The sequence below is a fragment of the Epinephelus lanceolatus genome, chromosome 3 (genome assembly GCF_041903045.1).
Source record: "Epinephelus lanceolatus isolate andai-2023 chromosome 3, ASM4190304v1, whole genome shotgun sequence".
Lineage (NCBI taxonomy): Eukaryota > Metazoa > Chordata > Actinopteri > Perciformes > Serranidae > Epinephelus > Epinephelus lanceolatus.
In genome coordinates, this window is record NC_135736.1 from 44,892,449 (window position 1) to 44,913,873 (window position 21,425).

The 21,425-nt window shown below is 43.0% G+C and overlaps 1 protein-coding gene across 1 annotated transcript; it reads right to left on the minus strand.

The window, feature by feature from the left end:
- Positions 1-1,481: 1,481 nt before the first annotated feature.
- LOC144462499 (B-cell receptor CD22-like) lies at positions 1,482-11,949 on the minus strand. Its single transcript, XM_078166450.1, has 7 exons — positions 11,602-11,949; positions 5,062-5,319; positions 4,564-4,824; positions 4,223-4,319; positions 4,048-4,108; positions 2,934-3,106; positions 1,482-2,790 (listed from the first exon to the last, which is right to left on the minus strand). The coding sequence occupies exons 1-7, from the start codon at positions 11,894-11,896 to the stop codon at positions 2,724-2,726; spliced, it is 1,212 nt and encodes a 403-aa protein (XP_078022576.1). The 5' UTR covers positions 11,897-11,949; the 3' UTR covers positions 1,482-2,723.
- Positions 11,950-21,425: the final 9,476 nt, after the last annotated feature.

Sequence of the window (21,425 nt, forward strand, 5' to 3'; positions counted from 1 at the left end):
CTCCGACCACTCAAAGCGCTTTTACACCAAATCACATTCACCCATTCACTCACTGGTGGCCGAGGCTACCATACAAGTTGCCACCTGCTACTCAGTAACCATTCACTCACACTCACACATCAATGTCACATCCATCAGGAGTTATCTGGTGTTCAGTATCGTGCCCAAGGATACTTCAAAGTGTGGGCTGGAGGAGCTGGGGATCAAACTCCGATCTTCCAATTAGTAGATTTTCTCTGTTGCTTGCAAACTGTATTTTACTCACATTGCACATCAGTAGAGATGAATTCAGACGTCCTCCTCCCCAGCTCGTTCTCAGCTGTACAGTAATACTGTCCAGAGTCAGAGGACTGGATGGAGCTGAAGACAAGCTGTGGTTCTTCACTGAGATGTTTATGATCTGGATTTGTACTCCTCTTGTACCAGGTATAGTTAGCTGCTGGGTTAGCATCACTGCTACAGGTCAGAGTCACTGAACTGCCCCCCTTCACGTCAGTAGAGGGACTCACTGACACAGAGGGAAGCTGTGGAGCATCTGGAGGACAAATAAACATGCATTAACCTTCAACCGAGAATGTTATCATAAAACATAATCAGTTTTGTTTGTTGATGTTTTGCTTCCTAAAGAGAATCAGGAAGAAATTAAGGAAAGTAAAACAGAATACATTCTCTTTTGTTTTTAATGTTTGATCATTGTCACTGTCCAGGGTGCTGATCCTGGAGCTCACTGTCCAGGGTGCTGATCCTGGAGCTCACTGTCCAGGGTGCTGATCCTGGAGCTCACTGTCCAGGGTGCTGATCCTGGAGCTCACACTTAACTGTGGTCATTTTGAGTCTCCTCCTGGTTGGTACATGTTAAATAAAGTGACATTTTGCACGTGAAGGCCAGAGGGGCCTCCTGACACTTTGGGCCCCTGGGCCTGTGCCTGGTAAACTCCTTCAGTAATCCATGCTAAATCTGAGAGGCAGTCCAGAGGACTCCTGTTCACTTCAGTAAGCTGCTGCAGGTAATGCAAACAATCAAAGGGAAACAATGCAGTAACACCTGATAGTGTGCAGGGCTAATAACTTGGGATATGGGGTCCATTTTCATCCAACACACTCGTCAGAACACAATTTGCTCGACAGTTTCTAACGTGTACATTAAACACTGACCAGCTGCAATAAATAGCAGTATAATAGCAATATTTGATTTCATGGACTCAGACCGCTCACCTCTACTAGTCCTCCTAAATAGCACCCTGTAGTGCCACTGAGTAGATTATTAACTAGTCTTAAACCCAGTGCTGTTTAATCAGAGCAGAAGACAAATGAGATGTTAAAGGGTTAATAACAAACACAAAAGACTGCACAACAAACACTGTTCAAATGACCTATTACCAAAAAGACACTAACTCATCAGGCCAAACAACACGAGTAAGAGGGGAAGAAAAGAAAAGATCTTAACTGCTATGATGCATTTTTTTTTTAATTAAGCGAGATGAAACAATAAAGCACAAGTACAAAATCTAAATGTAAATACATGGGGTTAAAAGTACAAACAAATACAAAACAAAAACACTTCAGATATGTGTATAAAGAAGACAGGGATGTAAATAATTCATGAGCAGGTGCAGTGTAGAGATAATTCACAAAATAAGCATAAGGATTCTGATAAATGACACTTGACTCAACAATAAAACCAGCTGTGTTCAAACTGGTAAAACATAAAATCAAATAAAAAAGAGGAAACAAGGAAAACATGGTAAAGATATATTGTATACAGAATGAGAGAAATGTACTTGACAGGATGATGGAAGTTGTCTGTTATCAGTAAAATAGAACTCACTACTAATATCTAGTGGCAACAGTTGGAAACTGCAACTATCAGCAAACACATGTTCCCCTTCAACAGGGAAGCAGCAAAATAATAATATTTAATAAGCTGTAACTTATAATACATAAGAGATCTCAGGTGTGATTTGTCACCACGGAGACATTTTGCAGTCCTTCCATGTCACAGTTTAAACTTTGAGGTCTGCACTGCCTCTCTGTAACTACATTTACATGCACAAAATATTCTGGATTTTTCCTTTTATTTAAAAAAAAAGACAATGTTCCTACTAAACTGTTCATGTACATGGCTAATGAAAATGAATATCCCGCTTATATTCCTGTAAACATGCAGCCATGCAGACTGTCAGTGACAATCAGGGCCCATATTCTTAAAGCTTCCAACGTACAAAGAGTTGCTCCAAAGTACAAAATTGAAATACCAAGAAATTTCTAAAAATTGTGACGTTTTCTCATTTTTCCTTGTAACTTCGTAAAGATGAAAATTATTCACAAAGCATCTTAGCCCTACTTATGAATCCTCCTCATGCCAGTTGATCTTGAAGGCTGAAATCAGGTGTGATCAAATGAACCACACACTCATTTTCAAGGTCTCAGTAATTATCCCATAATTTTGAAAAAGCAAAAGTTGTTTTCTTGTGATAAATTATCTCAAGAATCAACATGCATTAAACCAAACAAAATAATTAACTTGTGATCTTGATGTAACTGCATTAAAAAAAATCTCGGCTTCTGTAGTACGTTGAATTCATGAATTTGAGTTTCTCTAAGATGTAAAATTGTCTCTTTGTACATTCTTGAGACCCATCCTGAGAAATGTGTTTTAAAAATCAAAAGTTACCCGATTATATATCTGACATATCAGATTGTAAATGCAATTCCTGCTGTGGTCATCTGGTTTTGTTGACTGTGCTGTACAATGCAGCTGGATCCTCTCCACCTCCCCGACCTCTGGTTCTGTAGATAGTATCAAATAACATCATTCTAATTATATACAAACAAACTAACAATAGAGAGCGGGAAAATGCAATGCATTGATTTCACAGTTATGTCATTTTACTTGTAGTGAGGATAACGTTGGTGTGTGAGGAGCTGCTCACCTCGGGGCAGTTCTGGCACTGTTGAACTTGACGGTAACGTACTCAACGTCTTCTCGTTGCTCCGTGTGTCTGAGGGGCTGAGCTGGTCTCATGTTGGAGTAGAGAGGATCTGCCTGGTTGTTGGAGAAATGGATGCTGGCATACTGAAGGTCACCCTGCTCCTCTGGCTGTCTCTGACCAGGTAGACATCACAGAGACAACATTTATTTTAAATAAGGCAGAGGATTACAACCAGGACAGAAAAAGTCAAAGCAACAGCAGCTGTTGTAATAATGTGTTTAATATCACTGCTTCACCAACATGCTGCTGTATGACAGAAGAAGAGGAAAGGACAAAAAGCAGGTGAGACTCTGAAAGTACCAGGAGTTTAGGCCCCGTCCGCATGTGTGTATATATATATATATATATATTTTTTTTTTTTCAGAAATGGAAATTTTTGTCGACATTTTAAAAAAGAAAATTCTGTCCACACAATCTTTGTTCTACAAAATATCTCTGTTTACTCAAGAACACAAAAACGGCCCAAACACTTGTCAGCATTAGTTATCTTTGATGGTCTCCCCCATCACAAAGGTGATGATCTTCAGGGATGTTGCAAGCTACAATGGGACATCAAGAAAAGCAGGTGGCTAGGTTTAGGCTACAACAGCACATGATTTGGCTCTACATTCATACAGGAAGCAAACACCAGGTTCCTGGGTTGAAGTCCAGGGTTTATTGGAGCCATCTATCACCCCACCCACCCACTCTATAGGGACTGTCCAGCTCCTTATATCACATCGTTACTGGCAGCATTTCAAATTGATGCTGTCCGGCGGTGTACCATTCCCCCATGACAGGTGCTGTTTGGACGCATTATGAACTGAGTCGGGGAAAATATCCGCTAAGAAAAAAAAGAAAAACACAAACTGTAATTGTGTAGACAAGACCTTGGTCACATCCAAGACAAGAGACGAATCAAAGAGAGCATGATAGAAATTAACATCTGTAAAGAAGGATGTGAAAAGAGCAACATGAGGTTCCTCTCAGTCAGATGAGTGGTTGACTCAGCAGTGTGAATGAACAGGAACCAGAATTTATTTTGTTCCTGAATAATAAACGTCACTTTTCTCACCTGTTCCCTGTTGTCTGCTCTCTCTCCAGGCTCAGACGAGTCCCTGGAAGCTCTCTTTTTTCTGGTCCAGAGAATCAATCGAAAAAAAATAAAAAATCATTCAAAGTTTTAGGTGTGACAAACTGACTTTCAGTGATTTAACAAACAATGATTCGGTCAAAACAGAAGTGCTCACCTGATCCACAGGAACACAGCGAGGAGTATGACAGCCAGGAGAACAACAGTGATTGTTCCAGCAGCTACTAACTTCCCTGCTCCTGAGGAACTACGATCTAAACAAAACACAGTTAATCAGGGTGTTGCAGCATGTTTGGGCCCATTCGCCCCACAGAGTAATATATGACCAAACAGTGCATGTATTACATCATGGTGAAAGGGATAGTGCACCCAAAAATGAAAATTCAGCCATGATCTATTCAACCATATGCCGAGGGAGGCCCAGGTGAAGTTTTAGAGTCCTCACATCACTCCAACTAGGTTTCCTGCCCTCGCTGAAAACATGAATGTAAAACATACCTGCCACAACAGTCAGATGTAAGGTGGAGTTATGACGTCCTCTTGTGTTCTGGGCTTCACAGTAATAATTCCCACTGTGTTCAGCTGTGACGTTAGAGATGGTGAAGATCTGTCCTGATGCTTTTGGTGAGTCTTCATTCTCCTTGTACCAGGTATATTTAGCTGCTGGGTTAGCATCACTGCTACAGGTCAGATTCACTGAACTGCCCTCCACTATCTCAGCAGAGGGACTCACTGACACAGAGGGAAGCTTTGGAGCATCTGGAGGAGATTTAGACAGACCTGTGTCATTTAGGCTTGAGCAGTATCATGGTGTTACAGTGTATCAGGGTATTCAGAAATCCCAAATGTAGGACTTTCAGTACTATCGAAACTCTAGATGTTCCTCTTTCTTTCATCTCATACAGAGATGCTGTATTAAGGTGATGTATTAATAATCAGGTGAATCAAGTGATATTGATAGTGTACAGCATGCCTGATTTGCCTATTTGTACTTACACTGAACATCTACTGATAGAGATGACCTGATCTGTCCATATTGATTCTTAGACGTGCAGGAGTAGATTCCTCTGTCCTCAGAGCGGATGGACTTGAAATAGTAATTTCCCTCTGGTCCCTGAAATATTGTGTGGTTCTCCTTGTACCAGGTATAGTTAGCTGCTGGGTTAGCATCACTGCTACAGGTCAGAGTCACTGAACTGCCCTCCACTATCTCAGCAGAGGGACTCACTGACACAGAGGGAAGCTTTGGAGCATCTGGAGGAGAAATGAGAGACAACTTATGAATCTTTGTTTACACACCAGTTTTTAGGTATGGACTGCCACAAACCAGGAGGAGCAACACAATTATTATGGTAACTATGTTATTTACCTACTTCAGACATTGTGAGACAGGTTGTTGTCTCCTCTATAATGCTAACTGACGGGCTACAGTAACCAATAATAGACCTGTATGTGGTTCTTGGCCACACATTACCTCGTCATGACCCTTTTGAGTGAAGAAACTTAGTGCCCTCCTACATGGATTACCAGAGACCCCCCCTTCTCTTCCCTGCCACCAATCATTTTTGTGTTAAATCCTATAAAGCAACCTGTAGCAAACCTATATAGAACAGAACATCTGAGAAGAATAGTAATACAGCTCTAGATTTGGAAGCTCAAGACCTCCTTCGAAATTGTTTTACTCAACCTATACCTCAGTGAACTGCAGCAGCAGACTGTGAATGTGAAACAATCAGAGCCATCAGCCTGGCTGGGTAATAAAGCTTTAAAATGTAGTCATTAGTTGCATGTTGCTTTTTGAATTAGCAGTGTTTTACTCACATTTCACATCTAAGATGTAATTAGACCTCCTCCTCCCCAGCTCGTTCTCAGCTTTACAGTAATACTCTCCAGAGTCTGAGGACTGGATGGAGCTGAAGACAAGTTGTGGTTTTTGTCTCTGAAGATGATGGAATAAATTTCCATTCCTCTTGTGCCAAGTATATTTAGCTGCTGGGTTAGCATCACTGCTACAGGTCAGAGTCACTGAACTGCCCTCCACTATCTCAGCAGAGGGACTCACTGACACAGAGGGAAGCTTTGGAGCATCTGGAGGAGAAAAACATAAAAACGTTGAATTTAAAAATGAATTTGTGCGTCTGAGGATGAAGGAAATGAAGCTGGTTCAGTGTATTTGGACACTGTCATGTCTACTGATGATTTCTGGTTGGTAAATTAGCTAAATGAGAGCATTAAACAATTTAACACAGACGTGTCAGTGCAATGGCTTAGAGGCTCCAGCAGATGGTGATATAACAGTAGAAGACTGTAAGTAAACTCACACACTGAAGGAGAGGGGAAGCCTCCACATCCTTTTACAGCACAGGAATAGCTGTCTGCAGAATCATAACTGAAGTCTACATAAGGAGATGTGCCTTCTTTTATTTTCTGTCCATTCTTGTACCAGATGTAGGAAGTATGATCAGGTAAATAACGACTGCTGTGACACTGAAGGGAAGAAGATGAAGATGATCTGCTGACCTTGAGATCTAAATATGTGTAGAAGGAACATAAATATTAATTGTATTAATACATACATGCAATTATGCATTTGAATGTGAATTGTTAAATATTCTAGTGAGAATGTTACCTGTGACAGACAAAGTGACTCCAGGTTCACCAGTATAAGCATTGGGATGGTTTGTTATGAACCTGAACTTGTACACAGCTGAGTCGCTCTCTCTCAAGTCTGTGATTCTCAGAGTGCAGTCATTCTTTATCTCATCACGGTCATAGTGCACACGACCTGAATACCGTGGGTCATCTTTCAGATACACATTCTCGACATTCTTCTTTTCAATAAACCAGAATGCTTTCTCAACTTTGGTATCAGGGCCATTTATTCTGGATGGGTATCTGTAGCTGCAGTGTATTTCCACTGTTGATCCTTTTACAGCACAGATCTTAGTAGAGGTGTAAGTCACTCCCCAGTCATCCTGACCCTGTATCACTGTAACACAGAGCCCATCAGGAACCACAATCAAAATCAATGACTTCAGTAAACAATCAGTCAATAAGACAAAAAAGTACTGATGTGATTTGGGGAACGATAACCTGGACAAGCTTTAAAGTCCTCAGTTATCAGACTGATCATCTGCAGTCATTGTCATAAAATGTTCCACAAGATGCATCTAACTAGAATATAGACTTTTCTGTGTGTTTCAGCTTTGTTCAATTTATTTAAAAAACTGTCAAGAAAATGTCAGAAAAACATCAAATTAAAAGTCTTCTTACACACTAACTGGAGGCTGACATTCCTGCTTTTAGGAGGCTGTGGTGCACTTTTTAAACCTAGCAAGAAGGTAGTGGTTTCCTGTTAAACTAGACATGTCAGCATAGCTTGTCAGAAACGGGGCTAAAATATGTTCCAAGTTTAGACATTTTCAAAGGAGTCACTTGAACTCTCACCTCAAGATATCTAAATGAAAATGATTTCTATTGGAACCCACAAGTCTCCCCTAAACTTCAGAAGGCTTGTTGCCAGTAAATGTTTTGCCGTTATAAGACAATGGACATCAGGTAATTTGCATCATTAACTGTGAAATCAGAAACCAAAGTATATCAGTGTGCAATTCCTTAACTCTCCATATTGACATAGTTTTCATCTAAACTATAAACTACAACAGCAGAATAGAATTCCTGAAATTCAGTTATCGCTTTTAGTTTTGGTGTGTCACACCAACATTTCAGTGGCCCCATCTGACCACCCTTATGAACACTTTGTGGGCGTGCCACTGGTGGTAGTACATACTGTAAATATTCACAGTGTTTGCACAGTTACACAGTCAGTGCTAAAGAAGAGTGGAAGACATGCACATGCTTTCTAGAGTTAGTCTGTGGTCAGGTTGCTGCTGAGTGTGAAAACTAAAAATAACTGCAGAGCACTGAGGCGGAGGAAACTGTTTACAGCAGCTCTAATTCAAAGATAAGATAAAAGCCAATCATTACTATCGACACAGAACACATAAATATCACACTGAGCTCACTGAATACAGAAGGAACTAGCAGGGTTTGGTGCAGATGATGACACGATGATGGTATAAGAAAAGTTGAGACAATATAACTTGATTTCACTGTGAGACCAATATCCCTCCAAAACACTTCACCATGATAAAAGGAGCTGCAGATAGAAACTAACTGTCGGCCACTTGAGCTGTCGCCTCTGCAACCAGGGTCGACTTTAGAACTGATTAAACAAACCAAGACCCTATGCATATGGGCTGTTTCCACATTTGCACACAAAAGTAATATTTGTAATGTTTCTGGGAAGCTTTCCTTTCACACAACTCTGATCTGCTTATTTCCACATGTGACCTTCAGTCCCACATTTTCCCAGATTCCCCTCTTTTAATGTGATGAATGTAACTGTAGATCTACAGTACCTGACACAGAGAGGAGGGAGACGACAAATCCTCTGGCTGCTGCAGTTAGACTCATAGCTGCTCCTCTCGTCTCTCTGTGTGAGACAATAAAACCTGTCAGTAGATAAAATAATGCTCACAGCAGGTAAACAGCATCAGTTACATCAATAAACTGTTTCTACTCACAGTGAAGAAGGACGTCGTCTTCAAAAATGCCTTTCCTCTGTTGTCAGTAAGCAGAAGTTAGATATCAGATTGGTAAATGTCGACATTTCCTTCCTGGTTAGATTATTAACATGCAAGATAAGACAAATTCAGTGGTCAGAAGGCTAGAGAGGCGTTACATGAATTCAAGTCTGTTTACTAAATAAATACCCACAAATCGACAAAGTTGGGTTGTTTTGAAAAATTCTAAAAGAATTATGATATCAAAGCTGTTTTGCTGCAGACATCTGACCGACACCACAAGAGAGCATTCATAAAGAGAAAAGAAAAACAGACAGACAGTTCATCTCTATGTGCGCCACAGGATGTCACACAGTCTGCAGCTGTAGTGACAGAACAGGAACGTATTCAACCTGTGAACCATGAGGCAGTTTTATTGAACAGGTTTAATGAAGAGTATTAGTTAAAAGAAGGGATGGAAAATGATGTGCATTTTTTTTCTCAGTTGGTTTCTTCTCTCATCACTCTGTGGTCAGGTTGCTTCTGTTTTCAGGGAAATGCAGAACACTGAGAGGTGAGAAACTCACATGCCTGTTAGAGTTAACCAAACAAGATCATGTCTTCCGACCACTCAAAGTGCTTTTTACACTATGAGTCACACACATTCATACACTTATGGCCGAGGCTACAAGGTGCCACCTGCTACTCAGTTTAACACACTCACACACCAATGGAACAGCCGTATCTTGCTCAAGGATACTTCCACATGTGGACTGGAGGATGGTGGGCCACCTGCCCTACCTCCTGAGCTACAGCCGCCCCACACATAATTTGATGGATAGGTAAGATTTTGTATCGACACACAATGGTGATGCAATGTTGTTGAATAGAACAATACTTTGATGGACTTTGGCTTGTTTAGGTGATTCAGTTGTGGATAAACTGTGTGTAGAGAAGTCCTACATTCAAATTAGAAAAAAAAAGAGTCACCCTATATTTAAAAAAACACCCAAAGACCTACCTGCATGTCTAGATACCACTGGAGGTAAAAGAGAAAAAATGTCTTTTTGTAATTTGGGTGAACTGACCCTTTAAAGCAGACAGTGGAGGGAGCACTCAGAGTGATGAAGCCTGAATGTGTCACACTGAAGCTTCCCCACTAGAGGACAGTGAAACATCACAGATACTGAATCAGCACCCTGAAACAACACTTTACCATCCATCACTGGTTGATGACTCAAATTTAAATTCACTCCTGGTTCATGTTCACATTTTATCAGTAAAACCTTTGGCAGTTTAAGTCTTTTACCCAGAACACTTGATTTGAAGCATCAGAGGTCCAGATTAAGTTCAGAGAGTGTCAACAGTAAACTCTTTGAAACAACTTGTTTTAGTGAAACAAAGGTGCATCATCAGGGTGTTGCACAAGTTGTTGTTGAAGCTGACTGTTTACTTGAATCAGACACAGGAACACTTTGAAAAGAAGCTGGTCAGGATTTTTCACAATATATTTATTATGTGGAATTACATGATAACATTTTCCATAACAAATTCAATGTCTACACTTCTGTAATATAACTGTATAGGTAGAAATAAGCTTGCATTGTTTAAGCAGTGAGTTATAAGTCAGTGAGTCACACAGCACCTGACCATCAGCTGATCTAAACTATAAATCATGTTTGACACCTCGACATGATTCAGTTCAAGCTGCCAACACCACATTCTTCTAAACGTTGTGCTACATGCTGCTGCTGACTGCCTGTGCTGCTGACTCCTACCTGCTGCTGCTACTGAAAACTGACATTAAGTTAAAGGCTGAATGGACCTAACAGGTACAGGCCCAGGGGCTCCAAGGCCTCCATCTACAAAGTGTCACTCAGAGTAACACACACCAACCAGGAAGGGACTAAAAATGAAGCCAAGCAGACACACAGAAACAGAAAAAGAGGCAAAGTCACAACAAAGTCTGTGTTTTGATCCAGTGTAGGAGAGGTGGTGAGGCCTTTTGCATATCTGTGCATATTGTCTCATAATGGACCTACAAGTAAATGTATCCACTTCCCCCACATCCTCCACAGCCTCACCCTCACTTTGCCATGTCATTCTGTCTGTTAGTCAGTCAGTGTCATCTACCTCTGACAGGACCTGCCACAACAGTCAGATGTAAGGTGGAGTTATGACGTCCTCTTGTGTTCTGGGCTTCACAGTAATAATTCCCACTGTGTTCAGCTGTGACGTTAGAGATGGTGAAGATCTGTCCTGATGCTTTTGGTGAGTCTTCATTCTCCTTGTACCAGGTGTATTTAGCTGCTGGGTTAGCATCACTGCTACAGGTCAGAGTCACTGAACTGCCCTCCACTATCTCAGCAGAGGGACTCACTGACACAGAGGGAAGCTTTGAAGCATCTGGAAAACATAAAATAATTTAACCAACATGAATATATATTCATGTGTTGTGTTGAATAGAGTTAAATGTATGCTTGTGGAAGCATTGGAAACTTTAGAGGTAGTTTTGTGATTGAAATTTGACGAAGATAAATAAAGCATTTATCAGTAGCACATTTTTTTTATACTGAACTTAATAACTGAATATTTTCATAAACAAGATTTGTAAGTTGTTTTTTTTAAATAAGCTGTCTTAAATTAGTTATAAATACCAGGCTACATTTTTGGCAAAGCAAACTGCTAGTACAGGAGCATCATCTGTAGGAAGCAGGGTTGATGACAGGACAGAAGCCTGAGGTGGTGTTTTGGATTACTGATGGTTTGAATCCCCTGAACATCATTTCAGATCTGGGAGCCAACTGTTAATAAAACTACCTTTTCATCATCTGCTGTAGCTGCTCAGTGAACTGCAGCAGCAGACTGTGAATGTGAAACAATCAGAGCCATCAGCCTGGCTGGGTAATAAAGCTTTAAAATGTAGTCATTAGTTGCATGATGCTTTTTGAATTAGCAGTGTTTTACTCACATTTCACATCTATAGAGATGTAATAAGACGACCTCCTCCCCAGCTCATTCTCAGCTTTACAGTCATACTCTCCAGAGTCAGAGGACTGGATGGAGCTGAAGACAAGCTGTGGATTTTGTCTCTGAGGATGATGGTGTAAATGTCCACCCTCCTTGTACCAGGTATATTTAGCTGCTGGGTTAGCATCACTGCTACAGGTCAGAGTCACTGAACTGCCCTCCACTATCTCAGCAGAGGGACTCACTGACACAGAGGGAAGCTCTGGAGCATCTGGAGGAGAAAAACATGAAAACATTTAATTTGAAGATGAGTGTGTGTGTGTGTGTGTGTGTGTGTGTGTGTGTGTGTGTGTAATTGTCCAACAGATTAGCTGTGCTTAAGACAGAAGACCAAGGAAATGAAGTTGGTTCAGTGTGTTTGGACACTGTCATGTCTACTGATGATCTCTGGTTGGTAAATTAGCTAAATGAGAGCATTAAACAATTTAACACAGACATGTCAGTGCAATGGCTTAGAGGCTCCAGCAGATGGTGATATAACAGTAGAAGACTGTAAGTAAACTCACACACTGAAGGAGAGGGGAAGCCTCCACATCCTTTTACAGCACAGGAATAGCTGTCTGCAGAATCAGAACTGAAGTCTACATAAGGAGATGTGTCTTCTTTTATTTTCTTTCCATTCTTGTACCAGATGTAGGAAGTATGATCAGGTAAATGACGACTGCTGTGACACTGAAGGTAAGAAAATGAAGATGAAGATGATCTGCTGACCTTTAGATCTAAATCTGTGTAGAAGGAACAGAAATATTAATTGTACATGCAATTATACAGCAATTCACAGTATTTTCAATAAATTAAACATTTGGATGTGAATTGGTAAATATTCCAGTGAGAATGTTACCTGTGACAAACAAAGTGACTCCAGGTTGACCTGTAAATGTTCCACCTGGTTGGTTTGTTATGAACCTGAACTTGTACTCAGCTGCGTCGCTCTCTCTCAGGTCTGTGATTCTCAGAGTGCAGTAGTTCCTAATCTCATCACAGTCATACTGCACACGACCTGAATACTGTGGGTCTGTTTTCAGATCCACATACACACCATCCTTCAAATCAATAAACCAGAATGCTTTCTCAACTTTGGTATCAAGGCCATTTATTCTGGATGGGTATCTGTAGATGCAGTGTATTTCCACTGTTGATCCTTTTACAGCACAGATCTCAGTAGAGGTGTAAGTCACTCCCCAGTCATCCTGACCCTGTATCACTGTAACACAGAGCACATCAGGAACCACAATCAAAATCAATGACTTCAGTAAACAATCAGTCAATAAGACAAAAAAGTACTGATGTGATTTGGGGAAAGATAACCTGGACAAGCTTTGAGGTCCTCAATTATCAGACTGATCATCTGCAGTCATTGTCATAAAATGTTCCACATGTTGCATCTAACTAGAATATAGAACTTTCTGTGTGTTTCAGCTTTGTTCAATTCATTTAAAAAAACTGTCAAGAAAATCTCAGAAAAGTGCATCTCATATGTCAACCGCCCCAAAAACATAAATTCAAGTATTTTTACACACTCTTCTGGGATATGGCAGTCGGGCAGTAGTCACTGGTGCCCCCAAGGGGTGGCCATGGCAACTGACCCATCGCTAAGCCCCGCCCCCCTTAGTTACTGTTGCTATGTCTGTCAAGCTTTTGCTCCTAGCATAAGAAATATGGAGTTTTTTAGCGATATCAGTGAGAGATATTCCAAAGGAAATAACATCAAATTTCTGGAAACACTGTTCGGAGATATCAGAGAGAAGCCAACAGAAAGGTCTTCAATATGCATTTGAGAGCTACATTCACAATATCATCTGCTGGCGGAGTATAAATCACGAGAACATTAAAATAGAGGGAGAAGCTCATCGGTCACAATGCCAAGTGTCAGGCACCACACGTCTTGACATAATTATCATAATTATTAGATCAGGAAAGGTGCCACATTAGCCACTGCTTCACTCAGAACCACATACTGCACATCCACGAAGGGGGGTCAGAACTACTGTAACCAGCTGCCACTCGGGTGGTGCCATCTTGACTATATCCCATATCTTTATGTGTATATTCACCTTATTTTTCACGGAAACATGGAGGCAAAACAGAACGCAGCCATTTTTTTTGTGCGTCACTTCCGGTCCAGCACTCTTGACCACTGTGTAAATGGGAATCGCCTTGTTGTTTACCTTGTTGAGTTTAGCTATATATATATACATATATATATATATACACTGTATATCACATTTCTCATGTCACTATATCACCGTTTAGACTAATCTGATGTTTGTGAATTCTATAAACACAATGGTTATCGTAGATTAGCTGAGCTAACCGTTAGCCGTTAGCGGTGTCTGTAATAACTCAATACCTCAATAAACGGTCTGTGAAAAAAATATTTTTTCCAACGGATGTCTTAGTGACAACTAGCCTGTTTCCAGACCATAGACCCCGCCCACTCAACTGAGTAGGCTTGCATCTCTGGTCTGGCATACTGCAATGAATTTGCGATTTATCTCGTCCAAACGATGGACGGACCAATGAACGCCGGGGTGGGGGCGGGTCTAGCGATTAGCCAATCAGCGCCACGCTGATGGCAAGCTGTATGCTGGTGGGTAACTGGTGAGGATAGCAACAATGGCGATCGCTACAGATCCTACAGACCACATTAACGATGCTATAGAGGTATTTCGCCACTACTCGCGTTAATGGAGGACCAAATTAAGGAAGCTGCTAAACTGGATTTAACGGCGATCCAGCTGGGCGTGCACGATGACGGAGACATTTTAAACGGGCAATGCTCGCTTGTTTTCGGCACCCCCGAGGCATGGATGATAATGACGTCAGATTCTGGGTGAGTCGTTGATCTCTACTGATTGGTTAGATTGTTGTAAATCGCCTTCAATGGAGGCAATGTCAGACTGAAGGTTCTGGGAGCTTCAGTCTGACACTCAGTCTAAATTATAACATGATTGAGCTAACTGGAGTAGTTTCATGTCCTATCCGACAACGGGAGGCTTTTAACAGATGACGTCCTGATGTTAGCTTTGCTGCTAGTATTAGCTGTCCCTGTCAGCTGCAGCCACTGATGCTTTCTAGACATCATGATTTCCCAAAACTGAATAAATACCACACATAGCAACACAAAACTGCTTTGCTAGCTCAATCATGTTGTAACGGCTGGATGGTTGATGCGTACATGCTGATTCGGGTGCTATCAGAGCCGATCCGCGCATCACTATGGCTTAATAATCAACTCAGTCAATAAAAACAACCCGTCCTGTGTTAGGAGTGTATGTCGCTGACAGAAAGAAAGAAAAAAAGATAGAAAAGCAGCGTACACCTCACATATTTATTTCTCACAGTTGCGCACACGTTTGGCTGGCATGCAGAAGCACCGTCTGTGTGTCTGTGTGCCGAGGGTGCGAGCTGCAGCTTCAGCTGCTCAGGTAGAGACACTGTTTAGCCCGGTGTGTTTTTCACTGATTCGGTTCTGCAGGTTCTCTGCTGGTACACTGGAGACGGGGATCAAGCAGTTTGTCTCACTCGGGATAGATTGTGCTTTTTTGGTTCATAGTCTTTGATTGACGTGCGATTTATTCGCGTTTAGAGGGAATTATTTTATCGGCAGTTACCGGATAATGGAAACGCGGGCACAGTTCTCTATATAAAATACACAGACTAACTAACTAACTAACTGATTCACTAACATAAACAATTGAAAATTGAAAAAAATTAGCTTGCACCGTTAGCTCCGGTAACGGAAAGCATGAGGGAAAGCGGCTGACTGGAAGTCACGCACAAAAACACAGAAGTTGATCACTATTTACTTCCGTGTTTGAAAATAAGATGGATATTGTAAATTACGACGGAGTATTACACTAAGCAAGGACAACAGTGCGCACCATATATATTTTGATCTATTTTATACTTCAGATTTATATTGTGTGTCAGTGTCAGATTTATATTAAAAGACCTTTCATGACGGATACAAACAAGGACACCTGTACCCGGCCCGGAGGGTTACCGGGGCCCCGCCCTGGAGCCAGGCCTGGGATTGGGGCCCGTGGGCGAGCGCCTGGTGGTCGGGCCTTCGCCCATGGGGTCCGGCCGGGCCCAGCCTGAACCGGCTACATGGGCTCGTCCCCCTGCAGGCCCACCACCCGCAGAGGGATCCAGAAGGGTTTGGTGCAATGTGGATTGGGCAGCAGACCAAGGCGGGGGTCTTGGCGGTCCGATCCTCGGTTACAGAAGTTGGCTTTTGGCGGAAGAACCTGTCCAGATGATCTTCAACTCCCACCTCCGGGAGAGCTTCGACTGCGTCCCGAGGGCAGAGGGGGACATTGAGTCCGAATGGGCCTTGTTCCGCTCTGCCATTGTCGAGGCGGCGGTTGCGAGCTGTGGCCGCAAGGCCACTGGGGACAGTCGCGGCGGTAATCCGCCGTCCTGAAGAAGGAGGCCTACAGGGCATGGTTGGTCTGTGGGTCTCCGGAAGCAGCTGACGGGTACCGGCGGGCCAAGCGGAACGCAGCGGCTGCAGTCGTGGAGGCAAAAACTCGGGCATGGGAGGAGTTCGGTGAGGCCATGGTTGCTGAGGTAGTGAAACAACTCCGAGGCGGCGGAGCCCCGGGGGTGGATGAGATTCGTCCTGGATATCTCAAGGCTCTGGATGTTGTAGGGCTGTCCTGGCTGACACGCATCTGCAACATTGCGTGGACATCGGGGGCAGTGCCTCTGGAGTGGCAGACCGGGGTGGTGGTCCCCATTTTCAAGAAAGGGGACCAGAGGGTGTGTTCCAACTACAGGGGGATCACACTCCTCAGCCTACCCGGTAAGGTCTACTCCAGGGTGCTGGAGAAGAGGGTCCAGTCGATAGTTGAACCTCAGATTGAGGACGAGCAATGTGGTTTTCGTCCTGGACGCGGAACTGTGGACCAACTCTTTACCCTCGCCAGGGTGCTGGAGGGGGCATGGGAGTTTGCCCAACCAGTCCACATGTGTTTTGTGGATTTGGAGAAGGCTTACGACCGTGTCCCCAGGGGCATCCTGTGGTGGGTGCTCTGGGAGTTTGGGGTTGGTGGCCCCTTGCTAAGGGCCATCCAGTCCCTGTACCGAAGGAGCATGAGTCTGGTTCGCGTGGCTGGCAGTAAGTCGGACCTGTTCCCGGTGAGGGTTGGACTCCGCCAGGGCTGCCCTTTGTCACCGGTTCTGTTCATAACTTTTATGGACAGAATTTCTAGGCGCAGCCGAGTGGTGGAGGGTGTCAGGTTCGGTGATGGGAGGATCTCGTCCCTGCTTTTTGTGGATGACGTGGTCCTCCTAGCTCCATCAAACAGTGACCTCCAGCTCTCGCTGGGACGGTTCGCAGCCGAGTGTGAAGTGGCTGGGATGAGAATCAGCACCTCCAAGTCTGAGGCCATGGTCCTCAGCCGGAAAAGGGTGGATTGCCCACTCCAGGTCCGGGGGGAGGTCCTTCCTCAGGTGGAGGAGTTTAAGTATCTCGGGATCTTGTTCACGAGTGAGGGTAGGATGGAGTGGGAGATTGACAGGCGGATTGTGGCGGCGTCAGCAGTGATGCAGGCACTTAACCGGTCCGTTGTGGTGAAGAGGGAGCTTAGCCAGAAAGCGAAGCTCTCGATTTACCGGTCGATCTACGTTCCAACCCTCACCTATGGTCACGAGCTCTGGGTAGTGACCGAAAGAACGAGATCGCGAGTACAAGCGGCCAAAATGAGTTTTCTCCACAGGGTGGCTGGGCTCAGCCTTAGGGATAGGGTGAGGAGCTCCACATCGAGAGGAGTCAGTTGAGGTGGTTCGGGCATCTGGTAAGGATGCCTTCTGGACACCTCCCTTGGGAGGTGTTTCGGGCGTGTCCAACCGGGAGGAGACCCCGGGGCCGCCCCAGAACACGCTGGAGGGACTACATCACCCGGCTGGCCTGGGAACGCCTCAGGGTTCCCGCGGAAGAGCTGACCGAAGTGGCTGGGGAGAGGACTGTCTGGGCTTCTTTGCTGAGGCTGCTGCCCCCGCGACCCGGACCTGGATAAGCGGAGGACGACGAGTACGAGTATGAGTACGACGAGTACGATTTATATTGTTTGGCGTTAAATGGTGACAGAAAAGAACTAATTTCATTCTGCAGGGAAACGTGTGTCCTTACTGTAAATATTGAATCTTGAATCTATGTTTTATGAAGACCCTGTGTGCGCTCAGAGCTGTGGCACAAGTTACGCACCAAAATCTGGCGGAAGAAAAATAATAATAAGAAGAAAAATAAGTAGGCTGTGTGTGACTTATGCACTGATGAAATGGTGGGTGATCGATGTGCCTGACATCGATTGATTTAGTTTCAGCACCACGGTAGTGGCCAGCTCCTGTTAAGATATAAACAGAATGAAAGCGGACAAGGTAATTACAGAACTTGTCTTGAGAAATAGCTTTCAAATTCAGGGCTCAACAATAACGATTGCCCGATTACCTGGGGCAAGTAAAACTCAAGGTCGGGCATGTAAACTAACAACTCACTTGCCCGATTGGGCAAGTTGCTAAAAATAGTAAAAGTTAATAACTAATTGATAAAATAAATGTATTTTAAAACATGCTTCTTCGGCTCTGATGCAGCGGTCTCTCTGCCTGAAGTCACAGGCACACACTGTGTAACAATGTCCTGCCCACAGCCCCCATTGATATTATTTTGCGCAACGGATGCTTCATATAATAACATAACAATATACTATTTATGGTGTTATGTCATCGTGTCATTTCTGTCTCTGCATGGTCATGCGTTAACAATTCTGCTCTGCTCTCTGTATCGCACACGGTGGAGTTCCGCCACACACACACAGGTGAGCAGAGTGTGGAATGTGGCTCGGGCCGCATTTTCCTGACCAAACCTGAAGTTATTGAAATGGACAGTGTGTAAATAACCATCAACAGACTGTTGTTACGCACAGACAAACACGCTGCTCGCAGAGCAGCGCAGCACGGCACTCTTGCTGAGCTTGTGTTGCGTTCAGGCGTTGTCACGTAAATAACAACTTCCAGCACTTACATAGGTCATAGCACAAAACTGCAGCATGTCAAGTGACTTTTTACTTTTATGATATTCAATACAATTGTATGTTCCTAAATCTTGAGACACCTCATATGTAAGCTAGACAGACATTTCACCTGCTCATACTGTGCACACATGTATGTATGTACTTAGTCCTAAAGAGCCCTTCTGGTGCCAGTAGATACACAGAAACATCCCAGCAGGCTGTGCTTTGCAAGCATACAAAAACGTTTCATGCATGTGAAAATTATTTTTCATGCGTGTGCTTCACCTCCGCTGCTACAACTCCATCCTAGGGGAAACACTGCTGTGTGTGTTTTGTGCAACAGGTGGATGTGGTAGTCTACTGGTAGAGTAGAGAGAGAGCTAAGTAGCGTTGAAGTAGAGTAGAGCAGGGCAAAATATATTAAACCCAGTGTCAATACAGCAGAACTGGAGAGAGAGGTGAAAAACAAATAGAGGTGGGCATGGGCGCAAAATTATAGACGGAGAATGATTGACAAATTTTTCACTTTACGAAGACACTTAACGAGATAAGGATCTCGTAATTACGAGATAAGGTGTCTAATTTTTTTTTATCCAGTAAATGCAATGTGCTTCTGTAACAAATATATACAGGAACAACAACGTTCTTGTGCAGCAGGGTAAGTCAATATATTGTTTAAATTTAAGTTCCTGTTGAGTTATGTGGGGCAGACAAAGGGAGAGCAGCTACAAGATCTGGATAGTCAGGTGTAAGGCGTCGGTTCACAAATTGCTAAAAGATATCAGTATGACAACATGTCTGTCTCGCAATTAATGTTACCAGTATTTCTTTTGCTCAAATAGATATCTATCTATCTATCTATTTATCTGACCGTTTAAGGGAGGGGCTTAGTGAAGGCTCAATTGCTAAGAGTCAAAGGATGAAGTGATGAAGTGATGACATTTCATATCCAAAAGGTCAGAGGTCAGCTTCACTGTGACATCATCATGCCCACCTGGAAACTGAACTGATTGTACAGACCTCCTGAGCTGCTGGAGGGAAAGACGTCTGAAGCATCCATGTTTTCACAGACAGTGCTTTTCTTGGTTAGTTTCCTCTCTGTTCACTCTGTGGTCAGGCTGCTGCTGAGTGTGAAAACTAAAAATAACTGCAGAGCACTGAGGCGGAGGAAACTCTTTACAGCAGCTCTGATACAAAGATAGGATAAAAGCCAATCAGTACTATCAACACAGAACACGGAAATATCACACTGAGCTCACAGAATACAGAAGGAACTAGCAGGGTTTGGTGCAGATGATGATACGATGATGATATAAGAAAAGTTGAGACAATATAACTTGATTTCACTGTGAGACCAATATCCCTCCAAAACACTTCACCATGATAAAAGTAGCTGCAGATAGAAACTAACTGTCGGCCACTTGAGCTGTCGCCTCTGCAACCAGGGTCGACTTTAGAACTGATTAAACAAACCAAGACCCTATGCATATGGACTGTTTCCACACTGGCACACAAAAGTAATATTTGTCATGTTTCTGGGAAGCTTTCCTTTCACACAACTCTGATCTACTTATTTCCACATGTGACCTTCAGTCCCACATTTTCCCAGATTCCCCTCTTTTAATGTGATGAATGTAACTGTAGATCTACAGTACCTGACACAGAGAGGAGGAAGACGACAAATCCTCTGGCTGCTGCAGTTAGACTCATAGCTGCTCCTCTCGTCTCTCTGTGTGAGACAATAAAACCTGTCAGTAGATAAAATAATGCTCACAGCAGGTAAACAGCATCAGTTACATCAATAAACTGTTTCTACTCACAGTGAAGAAGGACGTCGTCTTCAAAGATGCCTTTCCTCTGTTGTCAGTGAGCAGAAGTTAGATATCAGACTGGTAAATGTCGACATTTGCTTCCTGGTTAGATTATTAACATGCAAGATGAGACAAATTCAGTGGTCAGAAGGCTAGAGAGGCGTTACATGAATTCAAGTTTTCAAAATTCTAGTTTAAACAAGAGAATTATGATATCAAAGCTGTTTTCCTGCAAACATCTGACCGACACCACAAGAGAGCATTCATAAAGAGAAAAGAAAAACAGACAGACAGTTCATCTCTATGTGCGCCACAGGATGTCACACAGTCTGCAGCTGTAGTGACAGAACAGGAACGTATTCAACCTGTGAACCATGAGGCAGTTTTATTGAACAGGATGGAATGAAGAGTATTAGTTAAAAGAAGGGATGGAAAATGATGTTCATTTTTTTTCTCAGTTGGTTTCTTCTCTCATCACTCTGTGGTCAGGTTGCTTCTGTTTTCAGAGAAATGCAGAACACTGAGAGGTGAGAAACTCACATGCCTGTTAGAGTTAACCAAACATGAACATGTCTTCCGCTCAAGGATACTTCCACATGTGGGCTGGAGGATGGTGGGCGCCCTGCCCTACCTCCTGAGCTACAGCCGCCCCACACATAATTTGATGGACAGGTAAGATTTTGTATCGACACACAATGGTGATGCAATGATGTTGAATAGAACAATACTTTGATGGACTTTGGCTTGTTTAGGTGATTCAGTTGTGGATAAACTGTGTGTAGAGAAGTCCTACATTCAAATTAGAAAAAAAAAGAGTCACCCTATATTTAAAAAAACACCCAAAGACCTACCTGCATGTCTAGATACCACTGGAGGTAAAAGAGAAAATATGTTTTTTTTGTAATTTGGGTGAACTGACCCTTTAAAGCAGACAG